At 39.1% G+C, this 21,232-nt stretch overlaps 1 protein-coding gene across 1 annotated transcript in view; it reads left to right on the top strand.

The window, feature by feature from the left end:
• Positions 1-2,711: 2,711 nt before the first annotated feature.
• Positions 2,712-21,232, top strand: part of CLINT1 (clathrin interactor 1) — a 45,626-nt gene continuing 27,105 nt past the window's right edge. The window contains exon 1 of the mRNA XM_051631530.1: positions 2,712-2,899. Within this exon, the coding sequence (XP_051487490.1) occupies positions 2,859-2,899 (41 nt within the window). The 5' untranslated portion in view covers positions 2,712-2,858. The remainder of the gene's footprint in view (positions 2,900-21,232) is intronic.

The following is a 21,232-nucleotide window of genomic DNA, read 5'->3' as shown; positions in this document are numbered from 1 at the left end:
CTTGATGAATTATTGACTCCTAACTGTTGCAGTCCAAATGTCATCCCTGATGGAAATATAGGGAAGAATGGGCGGATTTGACTTTGGGGGGTATCTGCACCTTGAGGTGTGGCTAGAGTCTGGACCCGGGAAACTGCCCCTTGCAGCACATCATGAGTTGGCAGGTCTGTTCCTGCACTCAGAGCTGTGGGAGATGCTTGCAGCTGCTCAAGGAAACCAGCACCAAAAAGAACATCAATTTCATTGCACCACAGCAGAATCTGGGCAACTTGCAGTTCATCAGAAATTTATTTAGAAATTTGATTTTGATCCAATATGGACTGAAGCCAGATTTAAAAATAACATTTCTAGCAAATCAGGAAAGTTGTGTTTCTGCAAGCTGCAATCATAATACTTTATTTCTTCTTTAAACAGAGATTGTAAATGTCTTCTCCTACTCGTGAAGACCAATGTCTTCAGTTTACTCACAGAAAAAAAATGAAGAGCAAGACTCCTCATCTAGCTTGCATTGCCAGGTGTTACAATATGCAATGAAGGATCTTCCTCCTCCCAGTCCTTGATGGAAAGGCACATGTCAATGTGCCCCATATTTGTTGGGACACCAAAACTGATGGTGAGTTCAGTTAAACACCAACTACAACCAGTCACTACAATATCATCATCTCAGTGTTCAGCAGCATTAAATAAAGGCAAACTGTGTTCAGAATGCTTATGAAGGGAATTGGGCAAAAAATCCCCCACAAATCATCACTAGGCTGTTCAGTGTCTTCACTACTGCAGTGCTGGTTTTATCCCTTCAGTTTCACAATGATACAGTAGAATTGGAAAGGTATGGCACAGCTTCTGAACAAAGAGAAAACTAAGTACACTGAAAGTCTTAGGCACAGGGAAGAAAACAGTGCAGTAGGAAATGTATAGATTTGTAAATAAGCCACCGACAAGGAAAGGAGCAACAGGGAATTGTTCTATACTACTTCTCACACTACTTTAACTAGTAATACTGTTAAGCAGATGATTGAAAACATACAAAAGGAACTACTTTTTCACACAACAGTTGTAACAGAATTCATTGCCACACGATGTTGTGTAAGATAATCAAAAAGGATTCAAAATGCAGTCAGTCCAATTCATAAAATAAAAGTCCACTGAGTGCTCCTAAACAGAAAACTTCAGCACCAATACTCCAGAACTAAGTCCCTAAGCCACAGAAAACTGACAATGGGAAAAATGTGCCTGGGGATTTATCAATCCACACTCACCAGTTCTTGTATTCTTTACATGAACATCTAATACTACTGTCTGTGAGAGGATTCTGGGTTTGCTTATCCATTCAGGATGTTCGTATATGCAAACAGATTTCACTGAGATATTCAGGAGACAAAAGTACCTATGTAAAAAGATACAATGGGATGTCAGAAAATGGGCAGGTGATCAGCTGTTCAGCTTTTCTGAATAGTTCTAAGAACCACCAAATTTTGATCAGTAAGTGTAGTTGCAACTGGTCTGTCTACTGTGTTGTTTTTTTTTGCTTGCTCTGAGCAAGCAATTAAAAGGCAAAAGTTTACAGATGTATGTTGCCTTTGGGTAAAAGTTTGTAGATTTATATTTAGACAAAATATGTCATTTATGACACAAACACATAAACAAGAAATGCACATGAAGAATGTATCATTGACTACTAACTATAATACCTAGGCACTCTGTGTCCTGTGAAATATTTGATTTCCACTTCTCTTCAGAAGAAGAAGCTCCCATCATGATTGGTCATTCTAACTCGTATTGAAAACAAATTGATAGAGAACAAAAGTAAATTTATGTAATGATGTTGTAATTCTGAATATAACATCACTTCACTGACTTCACTGTTTTCATCATAGCCAGGAAGCTGTGATTCCTGTTCAATATCCTGCATAGGCAACATTTGAAGATGGTCTTGCAATGCTTGTTGAACAGTATTTTAAAACACTTAACACTCTCCTGGAGCAGCTTTAATGCATGTCATTGTTCTTGAATCTTTGTCAATTGACCTAGTCTTTCTTGACAAGTGGAGACAAGGCTCCTGCATGTGCTGTGTCATGATGGACTGTGCCACCTTAGTGCACTTGCTGCACCCTTTCATCCATTCTCCTGAGTCACATTTCTTGTAGAAACCCAAGTCTTGGCCTGCAGGAAGACTCCAGAAAGTCCACCCAAAATTCACTGCAATCCATACACCACGGCTGGCAAACAGGCAGTCATAAAGACAAAATCCTGCTCTTAAATTGATTCCTCGCAATAAAAGCCGGGTATAAAACCACACTCTAGTCAGACACGACTTTTCCACCCGTGTTTTGTGCTCTACTGGCACGGGCCATCCTGTGCCTCGCCTGGGTCAGGAGGCTTAGCACAAGCTAGATGCCTCAGCGGGGTGCAGAGCCGGGCTGTACCCGCGCCCCAAAAGCACGAAGGACACGGAGCCAGGGCACGGAGCCAGGGCACGGAGCCAGGGCACGGAGCCAGGGCACAGACCGAGGCCGCCGCCGCCGCCCCGTGCCCAGGCCCGGCCGGGCCGCTCCTCGGCGGAGACTAAAACTCCCAGCAGGCCCCGCGCCCAGCCGGCGTTCGGCTCCCAGCAGGCCTTGCGGGGGGGCGCGCCCTTCCCGCCCTGGCGCATCGCAGGGAAGACTACATCTCCCGGCAGGCAGCGCGGCAGCGAGACCCTCCATTTCCGGGAGCGGCGGCGCGTCCCTCGCTCGGCGGAGGCGGCGAGGAGCCGGAGCGGGCCTGGCGCGGGGCGGCCCGGAGCGCGGCGAGCGGGGCCTCCTGGGGCCGGCGGCGGAGGGCAGTGAGGCCGAGGAGGTCTCCAGGCGGTCGGCGCCATGCTCAATATGTGGAAAGTGCGGGAGCTGGTGGACAAGGCGTGAGTACGGCGGGGCGCGGGCGGGCGGGGCGGGGGCCGGGGGGCCTGGGTCGTGGCCCCTCGGTCGGGCTCGTGCTCCCCGCGCCTCTCTCACAACATGGCCGCTGCCCCTCCCCCTGCTGAGGTGGCTGCTTCACACCCAGTCCCTGCCCGGCTGATCCCCTTCTCCTTCTCCCCGTCTCCCTCCCTGCTCCCCCAGTGACTGCCCGGCGTGGTCCCCTGCCCGTCACTCCTGGAGCGGCTTTGGCCCCTTCGACAGGCAGGGACTGCTTTCCAGGTAGTCTGTGGCCTTTCCATTATGGCTGGCTGCTTTCCCGCCCCTCTTGGGCTTATCTGGGCCCTTCCAGCTCTTGGAGAGCTGCACTTCTTTGAGCACCCCATTCTCTGCCGGGGTCCCAGGAGTGTGTACTCGTTTGGTACATGAGGCCTTAAAATCTGTCTCTGCTGGCCTTGTCATGGCCCGCAGGCCCTTCAGGAAGAAACAGAGAAGTCACTCAAAGAAGGAGGGGAGTGAAAAGCCACCTGTACGCAGCAGTATATTTTCAGAGTTCTTCCAAGTCACCAGATGCTCTTCTGTTTTTCTCCTTCCTAAGGACAGGTCCCTACTGTAATTGCCATTGATTCCACCCTTTCAGAATTGGAGCATGATAGAGGAGTTAAATACTCTGTCCCACCCCTTCAACACTTAAATGCCTCAGATATTTGCCAGTTTATTTCCTTGTTTAGAGCGTCCTCCCACTGAAAACTTGGCTGTAGTCTTGGTTATCATGGTCACTGTGTTGCAACTTGAGAAGCTGATGTTATAATTACGTTTTTCAGCCACTCCTTTATTTTTGGCATGAGAAAAAATTAATATGATGGAGAACTTAACAAAAATTATGTTTTGCCTCCTTAAATAGAAAACTTTTGGGGCAAACTTGGAGCACTTTTCCATGAATTATGGGTCACTTAGAGGAGTAACTGGCTGAAGGTCTGTAGATTAGTATATACCAAATGACATTATATGGACTAATAGTTGTGTCTAGCCTTAGAAGTCACAGGGTGAGTCTTTCTAAATTGAGGTTCCGTTTTGAACATTTGTTACTTTTGTTTCTCCAAATAGTTCTTAAACTGTTTCATGTGTAGGCTTAAAGAGAGCAAACTGAAGAGAAATGGCAGCTTATTTGTGATAATCGAGTGTTTTGCTTACGGTGCTGCATACCAGACTGAGACTTTTCTAGGCCAAGAAGCAGATGATGTCAAAAAATCACTGTGAATAGGACTTCTCCTGGGGAGGTTGTTAACTTTTTACAGCTCCTTGCATGGAAAGACAGCCCTTGCTGAAGTAGTTTTAATAATGTGGCAAAGGAGGTATATAGTAGCACAACCCAAATAGGCCGGTCTTGAGCTCCAAAATCTCTCAGGGAAGCCAAGTATTTCTCTGTTTTCCTTGTGTACTCTTTATTTGTGTAGGATTAATGATCACTATAGCATTGTAACACTCACTGTTGTTAAAATATTTACTTGAAGGATATTTCATAAATTAAGCCAAACAGTATGTCAGAATCCAGTTTGGAAAAGACATTTGAATTCCAAATCATGTGCAAGAAGTGGACATTTCAAATAATAAAAAAATGTTTTTGGAATAAACTTCAGTTTCTGGGAGTAATATTATCCAAATAAAGGAGACTGTATATTTAAATTAAAAAAAAAAAAAGAGGGCAAGGGGAAAGTGGGGCCTGCAGAGTAAATAGTATTTAGAGACATCAAAATCAATAGTTGCGTTGTGTGTGTTGCAGATTTGTCATAATGTTTTCTGTCTTAATGCCATGACTTACAAAATTCTCTGCAGAAAAGGCTAAGCAATATTATCTGCCTCATAAACAACTGCTTATGCTGTGGCAGGAACATACTGAACTTTAAGGAGTAAGTCTCTTTCCTTAAAAAAGGAATATGATTATATGAAGATTTTGAAAATGTGCAAATAGCTTGAAATTTTACTAGTTCAAACTCTGGTGGCTTTGTGGTGGTGGTTAGCTCTACATCTTGGTTCTATATTCAGCTGATACTTATCTTAGAATTTCAACATACTCAGCTGTTTTTTTTATCCCTTGTCTGGGCTTCAGGTGGCTGACAGCTTGGTTTGGTCAGAGGTACTTCAAATTGTAGGACTTAAATTGAACAATTTTCAGATTTTTCAGTGCGTGAAAGTTCAGTAAGCAATGATACATGGTTAAGCTACTATTAATTTTTTTTTTTTCAATTTCTGCAGGCTTCTTTAACAACAAAACCCCCAAGTAAAACAGTAACCTATTAAAATACTTCAAAGATTTAGAACCAAAAAATAAGTCAACAACTGCAAAATACACAGTAAGAATTCAAGTTTGTATTTAGTATTATTGAAGTATTTGATATTTGTTTTCTTCAGTGTGGTAGAAATTGACCAGTCAAGTTCACTGGGTCAGTTTTGCTTTGTAGTTTTCTTCACACTAGGATCACCTCTATTATTTGTATTGTAGCATTTCCTAGAAACTTAAAAATAGGGATCTACTTGTGCATTAGACAGGGGTCTTTTTATGCTGAATGGTAAGTTTTATTGCATAGGAATTTTGGGAAGACTGTGTGATGGAGTATTAGATTTAGACCGTTCTAAGATATGACAAGATACTTTAGGTGTCTTGTTCTCCCTTTTATTAGCCTCATTGTTCTTAGTTGCTAATATAACTCCTGCTCCTTAAATTTTAAATACCTTAATTAGTTATGAGTGAAGAGTAATACCTTGTTTCTAAATGGGCTTGAACCAGATAACTAATAAAGCCTGTCTGTGCCTAGTAAAGTTTTCTTGTCAAAAGCTTTATTCTTGCAGTTTGTAGATAAATGTCAAACTTCTTTCACCCTCCGGTTTCTTCCCAGGTACTTCCATGTATGTGAGAGTTCTTTAAATATGGAATTATATTGAGTTTCTGGTTAGCTTGTAGTTTAGAGGGTGTAGGTTTAAATTTTCTTATTTCTTCTGGAATAAATTCTATTTAAAGTTATTTTATTGTGACTAAATTAGCTACAGGAGGCAGCTTTTCACTTTTTTTTAGATGTTTACTTGTATGGTTTCTTTTCCCCAAGTAGGTCAAAACTGAATTAGAAAGTAAACTATAAATGCAGCCCTCTATGTTCAACTTGTTTGCTCTATAACAGTAAACTCAGTTTAAATGGCAGAGGTTTCTGGTGGCTCAAATCCAGGGTGGTGCTTGATGCAAACTTAGTGAGTCCGGTGGCAGTTCTGAGTCACTCCTGGAGTAATGCAGTGGATTTGATTCTGTTTTATTACTGACTTAGGTTGGGTCTGCAGTAGAAATGTGTAGCCTGAGCATTACATGCAAGAGGTGTCCATGTGTCTGAGCTAATGAGCTGCATATGAACATCTGAATGTGACAGAGGCACACACTGCATGCTTTAGATAGCTGGTGGGAGTGTGAGCTCTAAGAGCATTTGGCAGGTGGGAAGTATGCTGGTCACCAGCTGTCCCCACTGCTCTGCTGCACGATGGGTTTTGCAGCTATGTCTCTGGATGACCTGGTGACATTAGTTTTGGATGTTCCACAGCTCCCATAGATGAGGTTAAGTCACCCCATGCCTGCTCCAAAGTAGCCCTGTAGTGTTGATGAAACTTGAAGGTGAGCCTTGCTTTTAAACTGCTTGTGGGCTACATGAGGCTAAGGATCTGCAGTCTGACCAATACTGTGTTGGAGCAGCTTACATGACAAATGTCAAATTTTTATTGGCATAGGTGCATCCTTACTTTGATAAGCAAACCATGAAAGGACTCAAACAACCATCTCCCTACTATGTGATAAAAGCACTGGCAAAAGTTTGCAGTCCCTGAGATAGAGTTCTGGAGTCGTAGCTCTGGAAATCTAGGGTATTATGCAACTTGGTAACTTCCTTTTTTAATGTTAGATAAGTATATATTGTGCCTTGTGTTCCCTGTGAAATTTCTAGGGGAGTTCCACAAAGAAACCCTGTGGGTTTTTATTCAAAAGAAACCCCGTTAAAACAATTTTTACCTTGACAGAAGCAGAAAGGTACTAGCTTTGCTTGGTAGCCAAGTTCAAAAGCCAGCCTGTCTCTCTGGTTTTGTTGAATTGTCTTTTCTTGGAGCAGAATCTGCTGATTCTTATTTTCCAGAGATGTTAGCATATGTTGTAAACCTAGCACAAGGTTCTTCTGCTTAAAGCAGGAGACAGCGTTTGTGCGTATATGCTTAACAAGGCTAGTTGGACTCCTCATGGCGATAATTCCTCTCTTAATACAAGGTGCAATTATAACTTAACATTTTTATTAATTAATTTCTGTGACAGGCATGCATGACATTCAGTAAGTGGGATGGAAGACCTTTGTACCCGTTGAGATTAGTTACCTGTCTGCGTCACAATGTGATGAGACTTTGTAACTACTTTCTTTAAAACTTCATTACCATTCTTAGCTTTTGTCATCTTCTAGATGCATGACCAGAATATACGAGAGCTCATTTTAAGCACTTTCCACACATCAAAAGGTAAAAAACAATCTAATTAAAAATGTGGTCAAGATGACAGATCTGCATGGAGTAAGGACGGTATAATCCAGATCTTCATTTGAATTAGTTAAGGTGGGTGAGATAGTTGTCACTGAGTCTTTGAGCTTCTTGGATGTATACTTAAAAACAAGAGAAAACATGGATTTCTTGCCAGTGTTAGGAATATGACAGCTGCCATCCCTGTGTTTTTCCATCCCCTTTCCAATTCAGTTGTTTGTCCACCTAGCTGAGTCCTGACTGCTTTGCTAGTATTGCTCTTAGCCACACCTTTCTAGTGACCCAACAGGAATGTATTTGCACACCCTCATTTTGAACAGTGGGAGTTGAAGTGTTACAGAGCTAAGTTTTCATATGTTTTGCAAGCTTGATAAATTGCCCAAGTATGTAATATTTTGGGTTGTTTTTAAATGGAGAGCAAATTGTCTTATTTAGAAGTGATTGTTGTGCTTGTATACTTGAGAATTTATTTGTAGAGTTAGGCACTAGTATCCTGTCATTTGTCCTGATGTTACATCTATGCAAGGAGAAAGAATGAAAGGAGCTGCTGTCATCAGCTTCAATCCAACTAGGTAGGGGAGAAGTTCTTTTAGTTAATAAACAGCATGTTTTCTTTAGTACTTCTCATTATTCAAGCTGTTAAGAGAAGGGTAAATTATTAGTAGAGTGAATTACTGCTTCGATTGTCGTTGCAGTTCCTAGCTGTTGTAGCCTAAAGCATGGCATGTAAATTAGACCTGGCTCTTTAGCTGAGGAGTGGAGGTTTCTGGATTGCCCCCACTGGGCAGATGAGGAAAACTAAAAAGAAAATTGTTTCAATTAAACCAAGTCACAGTGAGTTTGTAAGAGTTTAAACTCTGGATCTCCTGACTTCCAGTATCATATTGTTTTCTGCTAGCTCATATTATGCCTGCATTGTACTTATTAATATGGTAAATGCATACCAGCAATTTACAATTACATGTCTTAGAATTAACTTCCACTTGCTTATTTCCTTTTGTATGCTTATGTTTGACCAGCATAAAAGTAGGATCCTACATAGGGGGATCAGGTAGGGTTTCTAAGTCCCCTGTCCTAATTACTAATTACTGCCTGTAACTGTTCTTGTTTAAAGGCGATTTTCCTGGGGTTTGTGAATTTGTTCACCCACACTGTTGAGCTGTCCTGTGATGAAGTGCTGTTTGCTACTTTAATATTAGCAGATGTTATAGCAGCAAAAGGATAAATAACTGCCCAACACTAGTCCATTGCTGTCTGACCTTGCTGTAAACTCCCTTGCTCCAGTTCCAGGATCATTTAGTTTTCTTTATATTTAAGATTTATTTTGGTTTGCATAAGCAAGATCTTCAGAGCAGTGAACACTTCCGTCGTTATGTGTGAGGGACAGTTACCCTCACTGCATGAGTTATCCTTCTATTGCTGCTTAAGAGCTGTCCTGCTGATAACCGCTTTAAGAACAGCATTTTATATCATTATTACAAGCAAGGTGATGATTATTATCTCCAGCACTGTAAGGACTTGTCCTCTGCTTCTGAGAAGAAATAGTCTTGGGAATGCAAAGGAAGACTGTATTTGGACATGTAATTTGGCTTTGCAGCAGTGTCTGGCTGTATCTGCCAAGCACTTGTCACAGCACTTATTTTTTTCTCCTCCCTTTAAAAACTTCCAAAATGTTGCTGCTTTTAATAAGGAAAAAAAATTGTTCTAGTCTTTGGGCCATGTAATTTAGCATTGGTGATAAGTATCTTCGAAAGTGTTAGCTTCTGTTATCTCATGTACATAGGTATGTCATTCTCCCCATTTGAATATTCAATTAGTGGAGTAATCAAAAGCAGGCAAATCATAAGCTGAAGTGTATGTCAAGAGTCAGCATAAGATGGTTGTGACTAAGCACAAGTTTCATCAACACACACCTTCAAGTGGTGCTTTTGTTAGTTCTCTTTCAACTGTATTATTGCAGTTTTACACCCCGTGGGAACTAACAAGCATTTGTATTACATTGCATAAGGCTATCTAAGGTGTTGGCCTTATGTATGTTCAGAGAATCCAAATGATGTGTGTGTGTCTGATGACAAGTATGTCCTTGAAGTGTATTTTAAAAACAGCTTTGCATCACCCCGCCAGGAGTAAGACTAGGCTTCTGTTTGGGAAACAAATGAAGCTGGTCAAAGATAAGAGCCTTACCTCCATCACAGCGTGCAGCTGTGGTCAAAAGGATGAAGGTGCTTAACTCAGTTCTGTGCTAATTCCTGTTGGTTGTGTTGCCAGCTAGTATATTATGAAATATTAGCTGATTTGCGTAATTCTTTCATATGCAAGATATAATTACATTTGCACAATGCTTTGTATGTGGAGCATGCTATTGCTTTCTTTCCTCAGGCTTGCCTATTTCAAGTACAACTCTAAACATTTTGGTGGTCCTAAGATGCAGTCTTGAAATTCTGGTCTGACTCTTGTATCCCATATCTGCCTCCATTCATTTCAAGTTTTAAATGAATTTCTGTATTTATGTGAATATAATAAGCTTTTGTAAAAACAGGGATGACATGTTGGTGAACAAGTGGAGCATCTCGTAGGATGGTAGGTTTAGAAGACAAAAATGTGTTGCTCTTAAGAATAGTATGCTTCATTTTGGAGCTTCCATCATTTCTCTCATTGTTCTGAAATTTGGGATACAGCTTGTCCACAAGTCATAAGAGAAGGCCCATTTGAAGTTGGGGAACTCATCTCCAACATGCAGAATGTGACCTGTTGATTCAAGGATGTTCCAAACAATTGCTTGCATGTGCTTGAAGTGAAACTTCAACTTCCAAATTACCACTATGTGTTCCAGACTAATACTACAACAGTATTTTAAAAAGGAGGGGAAAATTGAGATGCCTTGGTTTTGGAAAAAGTAGGACAACTACTCCCTTTAATAGCTTTTTTACTAAAACAAAGATGAGCAGCAGCATACATTTCTCTTTAAATTTGACTGTTTTACAGACTTTGTTTAAATGCTTATCTCAATTTTTTTTTAATTCATAAAGCAGAACTAATCTAGGACACAAAAATGAAAAACTAAATTGGTAGCAAGTGTACAAAGTGAATAAAATACTCAGTTTTGCAATTGGTCTTTTTCCAGCTCCTTAATGTGTCCTGGATCTTGCTGACTTAGGTCTAATACAGACCCAGTTGTAGCCAGAGATTGGCAGCTGCTGTTGTCCTTCAGTTTGGAGCATGAGTTTTAATTAATTACCTGTTCCATTTGGAATAAACAGTTGTAGTGTAGCTAAAACTTTCTTTTAGGGATGCTCTGTAGTCCCTTTAGAAAGACCAATTGTGTAGGAGAGCATAACTCTTTCATGACAAGCAGTCCCTCTATTCTGCCTCTCTGAAAACTATGATCTAATTCTAATTGGGGTGCATTTTATTTTTTAAGAGACAAGCATCTGTGAAGGTAAGGTCACGTGAAACTGTTACAGGTTGGTAGTTAACGTCTTTCTGGGATGCTAAGTAGGCTGTGGTTCTCAGAGAGAACCTCTCAGAGCGGTTTTTTTTCATAACGGTGTTAGAAAAGGTATTTGTTACTTATTTATTCCTTTGCCGTGTGCTGTTTAAGTGTGGTGGTTTGGGTTATTGTGCTGGGAACTGGATAGAGGAGCAGATCCAATTGGAGTCTTTCTCTCTTCCTTTGTTTCTCCCCCAAAAGGACTTTGTAGGTTGTTTGTAAGTTAGTTAGATTAGATCCCTAGACTCGTTTGTCATACAGCTGCTCACGTGTTTGTGTCACACATCTGAGGAAGCAGCATTGAGATGGGAGGAAAGAGGAGAGGAGAGAGAAAAAGCCCATGTTACAGTTAAAGTGGAGGACACAGGAACACATGACTGAGTCTCCTCTTCTAGTTGCCCTGAAGTCTCAGATGCCAACAGTACTATCACAGATACAAAAACACAGCCTAAGTCATGAAATCCTAGGTTGTAGTTTCACAGTCAGTGTAGGCGTAGGCTGAAGGTGAAAGAGGTTTCACAGCCTTCCGTCTGCCACAGACTGCACACTTCTCTCTCCCTTTTGCTGGCACTAGCACACATTCTGCTCGATGAGAGAATCTCTCAGACTAACCAGTTGTTTTTGCCAATAATTCTCCACTGGATCAGCTCCCTGGTATAGTTAACTCCATGGTCACACAAATATTTGTACTGGCATAGAGAAAGGAATGATATTTGGGTAGGAATAAGTGGCTGGGGCCAAAGTAGGGCAAGGTACATGGTTAGTGCTTGAAGTACACCCCTACGTGTGGTTTCACAAACAGGTTGAGAAGCTCTAAGATTATTCTTCCACTAAAAAAGTCTCATTTTTATACCTGGTCTTTGCCAGCTTTATGCAGCTGCCGTGTAGTTCAGTATTTGTTTGTGCTATCTTGCTGATAGAGCTAAGGAAAGCCCAAGCTTTTAGGGTTCATAACTGATTTGACAGCGAGCTGCATAAGCAGGTGCTTGTGGCTCCACAAGCACTTGTGTTGGTAGGTGAAAGGACAGGAAGATAGGCTGGGACCTGGTTTTGGTGGTGATACATTTTAACCTTACTTTATAATTTGAAACTGCACTATTAGTAGTTTGCTAGCTGCAAAACTGCTCTAAAAGATCACAAAGTTAAGTTCTAAGCTTAAATTTCTTAAATTTCCTCTTCTATTTTGTATATCACTACTTCAAGCTCCTGAGCAAACCTTTCCAAGTTGATAATCACTGTTGTGTTGAGGAATATGCATTGATATTTCTGATTCCACTCTTGGATCCCAAATTTGGGAGAAAGGCTATAGATTGAATGGTACTACTTTGAATTATTCAGGCTGGAAGTGATCTCAGAATCCAACAGATCTTCCTTTGAGAGATGCTTCCAATTCAATTTAAAAGTGCAGCTGATAATATTAGAAATACTGGTGGTATATTTTTCAGTTATTATAGAGTGGTGAGAGAGGTATGCTACGTAGACTATTTTAAGCAGATTAAAGCTTTTTAGATGTGCTTAGTATGCCACTAAAGCTGAAATAAATGTGGCAAAATCAGTAGTGTTAGTATGTATCTCTGGGTTTTAAGGAAGGTGCCTCAAAGCTGTCTTACCTCCCCTCATCCAAATAGTCTGTCCTAGCCTAACCAGTTAAATATTGATTGCATGCTTAATAGATATTAACTGGCTCATTTGGGATACAATTAGAAATATTAGTGTATATTCAACTTGTTTAATGAGACTGACCTGCATTTTTTTTTAATCTGTTGTAATAATAATGAGACCTATTGGGAGTTAGGGAGTACATTGTTTTTTTTCCTCTATTCTGACTCATAACAATAAATGTTTTTCATGTTGGTTGCTCTTCCCATCCTGTGAAGCTGTTTAGAAGCATCCTCATGTACATTACAGGCTGTTCAGAGAGGTGGGGGAAAAGCAACCTTCTGTTCAAAGGTGTTTATTGTCTAAATGAGTTAACTTTTATCACAGTGGTTTATCTCTCCTGGCTACCAAACATGACTATGTTTCTTGAAACAGCTTGAAAACTTTGTGCTAATCGACTTCTAATTGGAAAGTGGAGTCTCTTAGCCTTTAAACTGCCAGTGTCAGGTTTTTGTTAGTTACACCATAACTGTAACTTCTGTAGCTGCAGACATAAGATAATAAAAATCCAGTAATCTTACCATTAGCAAGTAAATAAACATTTCCTGTATTGAATGATAGTGAAATTGGCTTGTTGCAAATACACAGTGTAATTTGAAATTACCATCAGTAAGTGGAAAGGAACTAGAAAGTGGGGCTCCAAGGCAAATGAAACAGCTCTTGTTGCCTTTTTAGGACGTAAGTTACTTGATCTCCTGGAGGAACCAGTTTAACAAATGATACCTATGAAAGGAGAGGAAACATCATTATGCTACACAAATAAACATGGCATAGCATTTTGGAAGTTAATTTGTGTGTAATTTGCTGGACTAATTTTAAAAAAAGAATGTTTGCTATGAGTAAAAATGCATGTTTATGAACTTGTGGGATTTTTAGCTTGCCAAGCTACCCTTTTCATTTCATGTGAGATACCAATCTGAAGATTTTAATGAGATAATTAATGTTAACATCATAACATGAATACCTTAATACTTAACTCTAACTGTTGTGTTCTTACAGCTTGTGCCCACTTTTGGATGCTCTGCTGTGAATAGCTGTGGAAGGATAACTGCATTTAACTATTAGTCAGGGTTACTTTGTCCAACTGCTTAATACAGTAGTAGAAGGATTTCTGGGTTGTGTCCTGCCTTCATAGAAAATTGAGTGAGAAAAGAAAATAGGTATTAAGCTAATTTAGTCTATTTAGGATTATGGTGACTGTTTTTTATTCCTAGATACACTTGTAGCTGCGAAGAAACAATAATTCAGAGCTATTAAAGGATGAACAAACTCAAGTAGGAAAATATTAGAATTCTTTTTAAAAAGTTTTCTGTTAATTTACTGGCTGCAGCATAATAAGCTGAAAATTAAGTAATTGTGTCATTCTTAGGAACTGCATTTGAAGTAATTTAAATTCTGTGCAAGTATTTTTCCCCCCATTGTGTTCTTCGGTGATGCTTGCTTTCCTCATGCACTCCTTTCCCTTTTCATTGTCATAATTATTCTGGTGTGGTTTAGTGAGAAACTTTAGTTTTGTCTCTCTGAAGAGCAACCTGAAATCAAAGACTTGTTTATGGCAAGCAAGACTAAAACATCATATCCCAGTAATAGTTGTAGAAGACACAATAAATAGTCATAAAACTTGACTGGGCAAGAGGCAGTGGGCACAAATGAAAACACATCAAATTGCATCTGGAGAGCAAAAAACACTTTTTTACTGCAAGGATTTGCGAAGACTTAGAGTGGGTTGCCCAGAAATGATGGGGGGCTCTGTCCTTGGTGATACTCAGAACCGGTCTAGACATAATCCTGGGCAGTCTGCTCATGCTGAACCTGCTTGAGTGGAGTGGGTGGGTTGGGGACCACAAAAGCTCCCTCCTAGCCTCAGCTGTGGTTCTGTCTCAGCTCTCTGCCACTGTATGAACCCTTTACAGAATGTTAACATGAAGATCAGCTGGAATATATCAAAGGGCAGTGGGCTGAGAAGGTACAACAGCCCTGTGTTTCCTAACACTCAGTTTTGGGGAAAAAAAATTAAAAGTGCAGGACTTGATGGAAAATACATAGTGGCTCTTGCTGAGTCTTGAAGGAGGAAGTGCAGTCTGACCGAGATCTGTAAAGAAATGTAGTTAACTCCTAAAAAATGTTTATACAATTGTTGCAGCTTTTTACAGGAGAAAAAAATCTGAAGTGTAAAGAGCAGAGTAGCAAAGTAAACCTGAGGACTAAGCAAAAATAAATCTAGTCAGTTCTGCAGTTACAAAAAGTTATCCAAGTTGTGTAATTTCACTTCTTTTTTGTCTATATGGCTGCTATTGTTTAAACATAGTGTACTGAACTTTGAAAGCAACTACATGTGCAGGAATAGGAGCTATGAAGCCTTGACTTCGATCTGATAAGCCAGAAATATGCTCAGATGAGTGCAAGGAGACTGAAAACTTGCAAAGAGCAGTAACAGTGTCGCCTTTCTGTCTGAATCAAAAGCAGAGTCCCTATTTTAGCATCTAACTATCCCTCTGAAGTGTCAGGTGTTGCTTGAAAGGCAGCTTTTTTCCACTTGTTTGTGAAATTCGTTTTCATGCTTAAGATTATTTGGATTTGTCCTGACAATGGTTTAGGTGTAATTGTATTCTAAGATCTACTAAAATTTGAACTAAGAAATGTGACCTAAAAACTAGTACTGAAAAACAATGGAAATACTACTGTGGTGTTCTAGCAATGTAATTTAAAAGGAAGTATTCTGATTCATTGTTTGCTGGAGTATAACATTTATTTTGGTAAAACTTTTAAAAGACAATTTTTTGAATTAAGTATAATAAGCATAATGATGGCAGTAAGCCTTTAAAAATGGAACTGTGAAAATGTGTATTTGAAGTGAAGGAAGTCTAATAATAGAAGATTAGAAGATGCTAACTGAACAATGTTAGTGTGGGTGTTTGGAACCAAAACACCCCCTGAAGAATGAGGAAATAAAAAAGATGGGCCTGGGCTTTAGACGAAGGAATAGGATATATAGAGGTGGCAGAAACCAAAATCAGTGATAGGAACATGGCAAAAAACTTGGTGAGTTTGAGAAGTTATTTACAGCTCTGCAATTGTTGACAAATTAAGATATTTAAAGTAGTCAGTTGTCTGTTGGTATAAACCAAAGCAATGGTTTTATATAAGACTATGAAAATATTAACACACATGTACTGCAGGGAATCTTCAGTAGGAGAGATGAAATCAGTCTAAATCAACTTTGGGTGGGAAATGTTAATTCCTTGTTCAAATATGCTTTAAAACTACCATGTAATTAGTTGCCTCATGTTCCCGACATTTGTAAAAACTCCTTCAGCTGTAGCACAGCAATTACCAAAGCATTAAGAATGTGAGCTGCAGTTGGGTGACTCGAGAGGGTGGAAACTTTGAAAGGAAAGACTTCAGCAATATGCAGTAGTGGTTTCTATAAATAATCTTCTGAGTTCTCTAACAGGCTTCAGTTTTATTCTTAAAGTCACTGTCTTTTTTGAAAGTGTATGTGCATTGTGGACTTTGGGTTATCTTGTTTACTTGGTAGTCTTTTGTGATTAGAAGTTGTAAGGCACAGGAAATAGCTTTATAGTTCCTTCCTCCCACAAGTCGTAATTCATTTGCAGCCATCAGGATGTTTTTCTTGGCTTATCTCTTTCTGTGCAGTTTGCCTTGCACATCTGCCACTTAAATTATGAAACTATTAACTTGAAAAGCTGAAAATGTATTTCACATTCTACTGTACTGTGATGAAGATGGTTTCACTGGTCAGAAAAACCATAATTGCAACTTGCGTAGGAAGTGTGTAAGAATACCTAGTTTTCATGTACTAAATTGACTGGTGTTATATTTGTAATGCTGCTGAGGAGTGGCTTAAAAGAACCTTCAAATGGTCAAGTATCAGCTAATGTTACACTGTTACCTCTGTGTAACCTGAGGTATTTCACCAGGCATTTTGGCAGATGGGTACCCATCTGTTTCTTCACTGAAAGTGGACTGCTGGCTTCATATTTGGTATCCATATGTTTCATCTGTAAGGCTCTAAATCTAAGCTGCATGTTTTATAACAGAAGTGACATTACTGACAGGAGCAAAATGAAAATGCATTAGTTTGTTACATGTTTTTAGTTAGTTTTCACCCAGCAAGGAGAGAGATGGTGGCTAAGATTGAATATATGAGTTTGGCTGAGGGGAGGACAACACCACCTTTACTTTTAAGGCAATTAATATATTTTTCTCTGAATAATTGTTGGTAACATTAGATACATAAATTCCTGAATGTCCATTATATTGTCTGTGAAAACAAGTGGACAAATGGTGCCTTATCTTTCTGTCCTCTGTCTGTGAACCAGTCTGCATGTTGAGCTTTCTAAAGCAGTGACAGACTATCATGGGACAATGAAATCTGGTGCTGAAATATATCTTTCTTTGACTTAAACACTAGAAGTTTCTTGAAACACAAATTCGGACCAATTATGAACTTTAATCCTCCAGAGCTTGGAAAGAAGTAATGCTAAAGGAAATGAGTGGAGTTAAGATACAGTGCCTCTTTTAGCAGGGTGCTTCTTGCATGGTCTGCTGGCCTCTAGTGGTTTGGGAGGTGGTGCTATGCAGATCAGGATCATTTCTTTTTTAACTCACCAATTCAGATGCTCTGTTGAAAGTGTTTCATGCCCAGATGGATAAGTATCAAATAATTTTTTTAATTGCAAAAAATGTTTCTGGAAACTAATTAACAATTTAATAGATGCCCAGATTCCCCCACCTGGGAGTAGGAAAGACACATCTTGTACTCACACGTGTTATATAGCTTTTTTTATTTACTGTGTACCCTGAGTAGTTGAAACTTACTGGTGCGCACAGATAAAAAATGGATTATTTAACATTAAAATAACTTTTTAGCATTCTTAGAAACATTTCCATCTTTTTCTAGTTCTTCACAAGAACCTTTTAATTTAGAAACTAAAAATAGTTCAGATGCATGACTCATAAAAGATGAATGTTGGGGATTATATGGTGTGTTCTTTCCCCTCCAAAAGCTTCATCTTAAAGGCATGTATGTCTGTGGGTGGGGGTCTTTTAGATAACTATGTAATGCAGAAATGTTACTGGGGTCTGCCTTTTCTCCAGACGTTGAATGTTCACTTTGCTCATATAGTTTTATACTGCATGCATTCATTTTAAAACCAAAAAAAACCAAACATGGATGCAGTCTCTTAACATCTAAAAGCAAAGCTACATTATACGTACTTATTTGCCTTAAGCTGTCAGCCCCTGTACTGTTTTTTTGGGAAATCTGAAAATGCTGCTGTTGTGTTTGGTTGGTATCCCTAAAACATGCACCATGGATCAGATGAACAATAGCTAGTGGGTCCTGGACTTGTTTTACAGTGGAAGACTGCTAGCTTCTCAGCTGACAGGGAGCAGACAACCCAGCTGTTAGGAGAAAATAAGCTACTAGGGGACAAAGCCAGCACTGTAACTGTAGGAGCAGAGCATTAGGTGAGCCTCCAGATGTAACTTACTGTTCAGAGGTCTATGTTGAAGTTACCACCATGCTGGTCACAAACTGTCTGTAGGAGAAAGCACTTCTGTTCTTACCTCTGTGCCTTTCCATAAAAATCATAGCAAAGTTTAGATGGGAGATAGGCAAGATGAATAACTGAACCTTCTGTGGATGTTCTTCCTTACTCAGAATTAAAGCCAGGTTTCCTTATGCTGAAATTTAATGATTTCTTAACTGTTTATTTTTCAGATGCCATCTATGGTCCTTTCTGGTTGGACAATGCAATCTATTAGTTTTTTAAATCCGAGAAGCACAGTGTAGAGTTGAGCAAGTGTATTCTTACTGGGTTTTGTCCATGAGGTCTTTAGAGACTGTCACTGTAGTGATCTCTTTTGCTGTGTCACCAAGTGAAGTGATGAGATATTTTTCTGAGTCAGTAACATCTGTCATGGGCAAATGTTAAAGTTTGCTTTGCATTTATTTACTGTGAAAGTTGTAGGAAATGTGGAGAAGACTTTATAAAAATAAGGAAGCTGCTAACAAAATTACAGAAAGAAGGAGATTGAAGTATTAGTGTATGAGCTCTCATTGAAAGAATAATTCTAAAACATAGTTGTTTAAAAGATAAAATTCTGTTTTGGCACCTTAAATGACAAAAGGTTAAAATACTTGTTTCTTATAAGACTTTGGTACCTCACTAAATAGTGCTGTACAGTAACAGAGCTTCTGTTGTCATTTTTTCATTCAGACCACTCCCCTTCTAAGAGATTAATTTTTTCTTCAAAGAATTAGTTTCTTGACTATTGCTATTTGCTTGAATAGCATTAATGCTCAAATTATATGTACGATAGACATACATGTTTGTAATTTTTTTTCTTCTGCACTTAGTCTTTAAACATGTATTTGCAGAATGGTGTCTCATTGTGGAAACTGTTAGTGGTGGTAAAATGTAGAAAGTTTCCCATCTCAGCTTTTAGTATTTTAGTGTTCCCAGTTGTAAAATTAAAAAAAGGAAAACAGAAGGTGCATAATCCAATGATGTCCTTGGAGTAATAGTTAAAGGCATAATATTATGCACATAGGAGTCCCATGTATACATGATATTGTAATTGGCTTGAAATATACATTGAAAAAAAACTTTAAACTGTGTAACCAGGTTTCTTGTTCCTGCTGCTCAGTCCCTGAGCACAGTGGGCAGCTTCCCAGAGGTTTGAGAAGTTTTGCTAATTAGGCTTACCCTGTCCAATCCAATACCTTTATCATCACTATAAAGAAAATGTTGTAATGTACGGTCTCTGTGGCTTCTGTTTATTCTAGTTTTCCTAAGATTAGAAATGGCATTTCACAAATCTTCTGTGGATCTAATGTCCAGAATTGTACTTGTGTCCTCAGTGACACCACCCACATCAATAGCAACCCTAATCCTTATGGTGCTTTTAATGGCGTGGTCTGACTCTTGCCCCAGGGCATGTTCAAGGCTTTTAAGTTTGCACAGAAACATTGACTAAGATCTGTTAGGCTTTCTGATTCCTTAATATGTTTCAAAGTAAATTCCATTCTGAATTAATGGATGTTTCTTTATTGTTATTTTGATACCTTCAGTGTATAAATACCTTGTTTTCTCTATTGCGGGTTTTCTATGCACATGCTATTTAAAGGTTTCTGTGTGTTTTAAGATTCTGCTGCTATTTGAGCATTAATATGAAATGCTAAGATGACATGTTGTTTGAAGATCAGAAACTCTTGAGATGTAGCCCTCCACTCCTACACTTATCTTAGGAATACTTCAAGAGAACATTGCTCCCAAAATCTAGCAGTGGACTGTAAGCTTCCTCTCCGAGTTGTAACTTCATGCACTTGAATATATTGTCAGGGTGATGAAGGAACAGAACAGCACTAATCATGGAAAAAGTCTGGAAGATGTAGGAGATGCTGGGGAGCATGAAGTAGAAATATCCAGCCGTGTGGTGTTCTTTTGGAAGACTGTGGGCATTGAACTATTTATATTTACTCTTACTAGTGCTATATGCTGCATCCAGGTTCTAACTGAAGTGTTGAATTAAGGTGAACAAAAATTATTTCATCTTTTTCTTTAGTGTTTTGCTGGTAGCATATGTAAATAACTGTTATAAAATGTTGTTTGAGGGTTAAACTTACAGTTTAGTGGTTAATTTTACAGTAGAGATTAGCTGAGAAAATAGACTCCTTCCATTTCTGCTGCTGTGTTAAGAACCTTGTATATCTGTGTTTGCAAAGTCTTCCTGGTTCAAGGGATATGATAGAGATTTAGGGTTGGGGATTTTTTTTTCCAGAGTGGAACCAGCAGAGATTGATGTGGGATAATTACATCAGGCACAACAAATCTGGTTGTAATGTCACCAATTGGAAGCTATTACTAGAAGCTGTATAGTTGTGTAATATTTTATAAGTGATGATAATCTCTTAACAGATAATTGAGCTGACTTCAGCTACAGCATATGAATCTGTAGAGAACACCTTGTAGTCCTGAACAATGAAAGCTTTACTCTGAGACAAACATTTCAATTCATGAAGTTGTGATTATTTAGCTTTCAATAGAATGTTGGGTGGAAATAAAGTTATTTTCCTTTCCTGGCATAAAAGTGACTTTTAATTATTATTTCTTTTTTCTTAGTCTGGAAGAGGAAAGCTTTCTTTTTCAGTATTTGTTTTGTGTCTATTTTCTCTTGCCCCTCACATCCCTCTCATCTCCCTTTCTTGCTTATTTGCTGGGTTTTTTTGGCACACAATAGGATTTGTCACCTAGATCCAGATGACAGCTTTATCTCAATTTACAAATCTCAAAATGTAATTTGGGACAAAGTATAAAGCTATTTACAATTGGTTGAATCCTTTAATGATTTCTTTTCAAAAATGTGGACAAAATTGTGGATGAAGTAATATTTTGGGTATATTTAATCTATGGTGCATCTATTAAGTTTGAAACTAAGTTAAAATACAGTTTATAAGATGCATGTGAATCATTTAACTAATATATTTAAGTATGTCTTTTTCTGTGGTACAGTTGAAGGTGATCAGATATTTATAGCTATTACCCACTGGCTTTTCACTAGCGATGTCCATTTATTCACGTGGAGGAGTTTAGTCTCAGATTTGAGG

This window comes from Apus apus, chromosome 13 (assembly GCF_020740795.1).
Source record: "Apus apus isolate bApuApu2 chromosome 13, bApuApu2.pri.cur, whole genome shotgun sequence".
In the NCBI taxonomy this organism is placed as follows: domain Eukaryota; kingdom Metazoa; phylum Chordata; class Aves; order Apodiformes; family Apodidae; genus Apus; species Apus apus.
The sequence above is the reverse complement of the archived record's forward strand: the minus strand, read 5'-3'. Positions and strand labels throughout refer to the sequence as shown.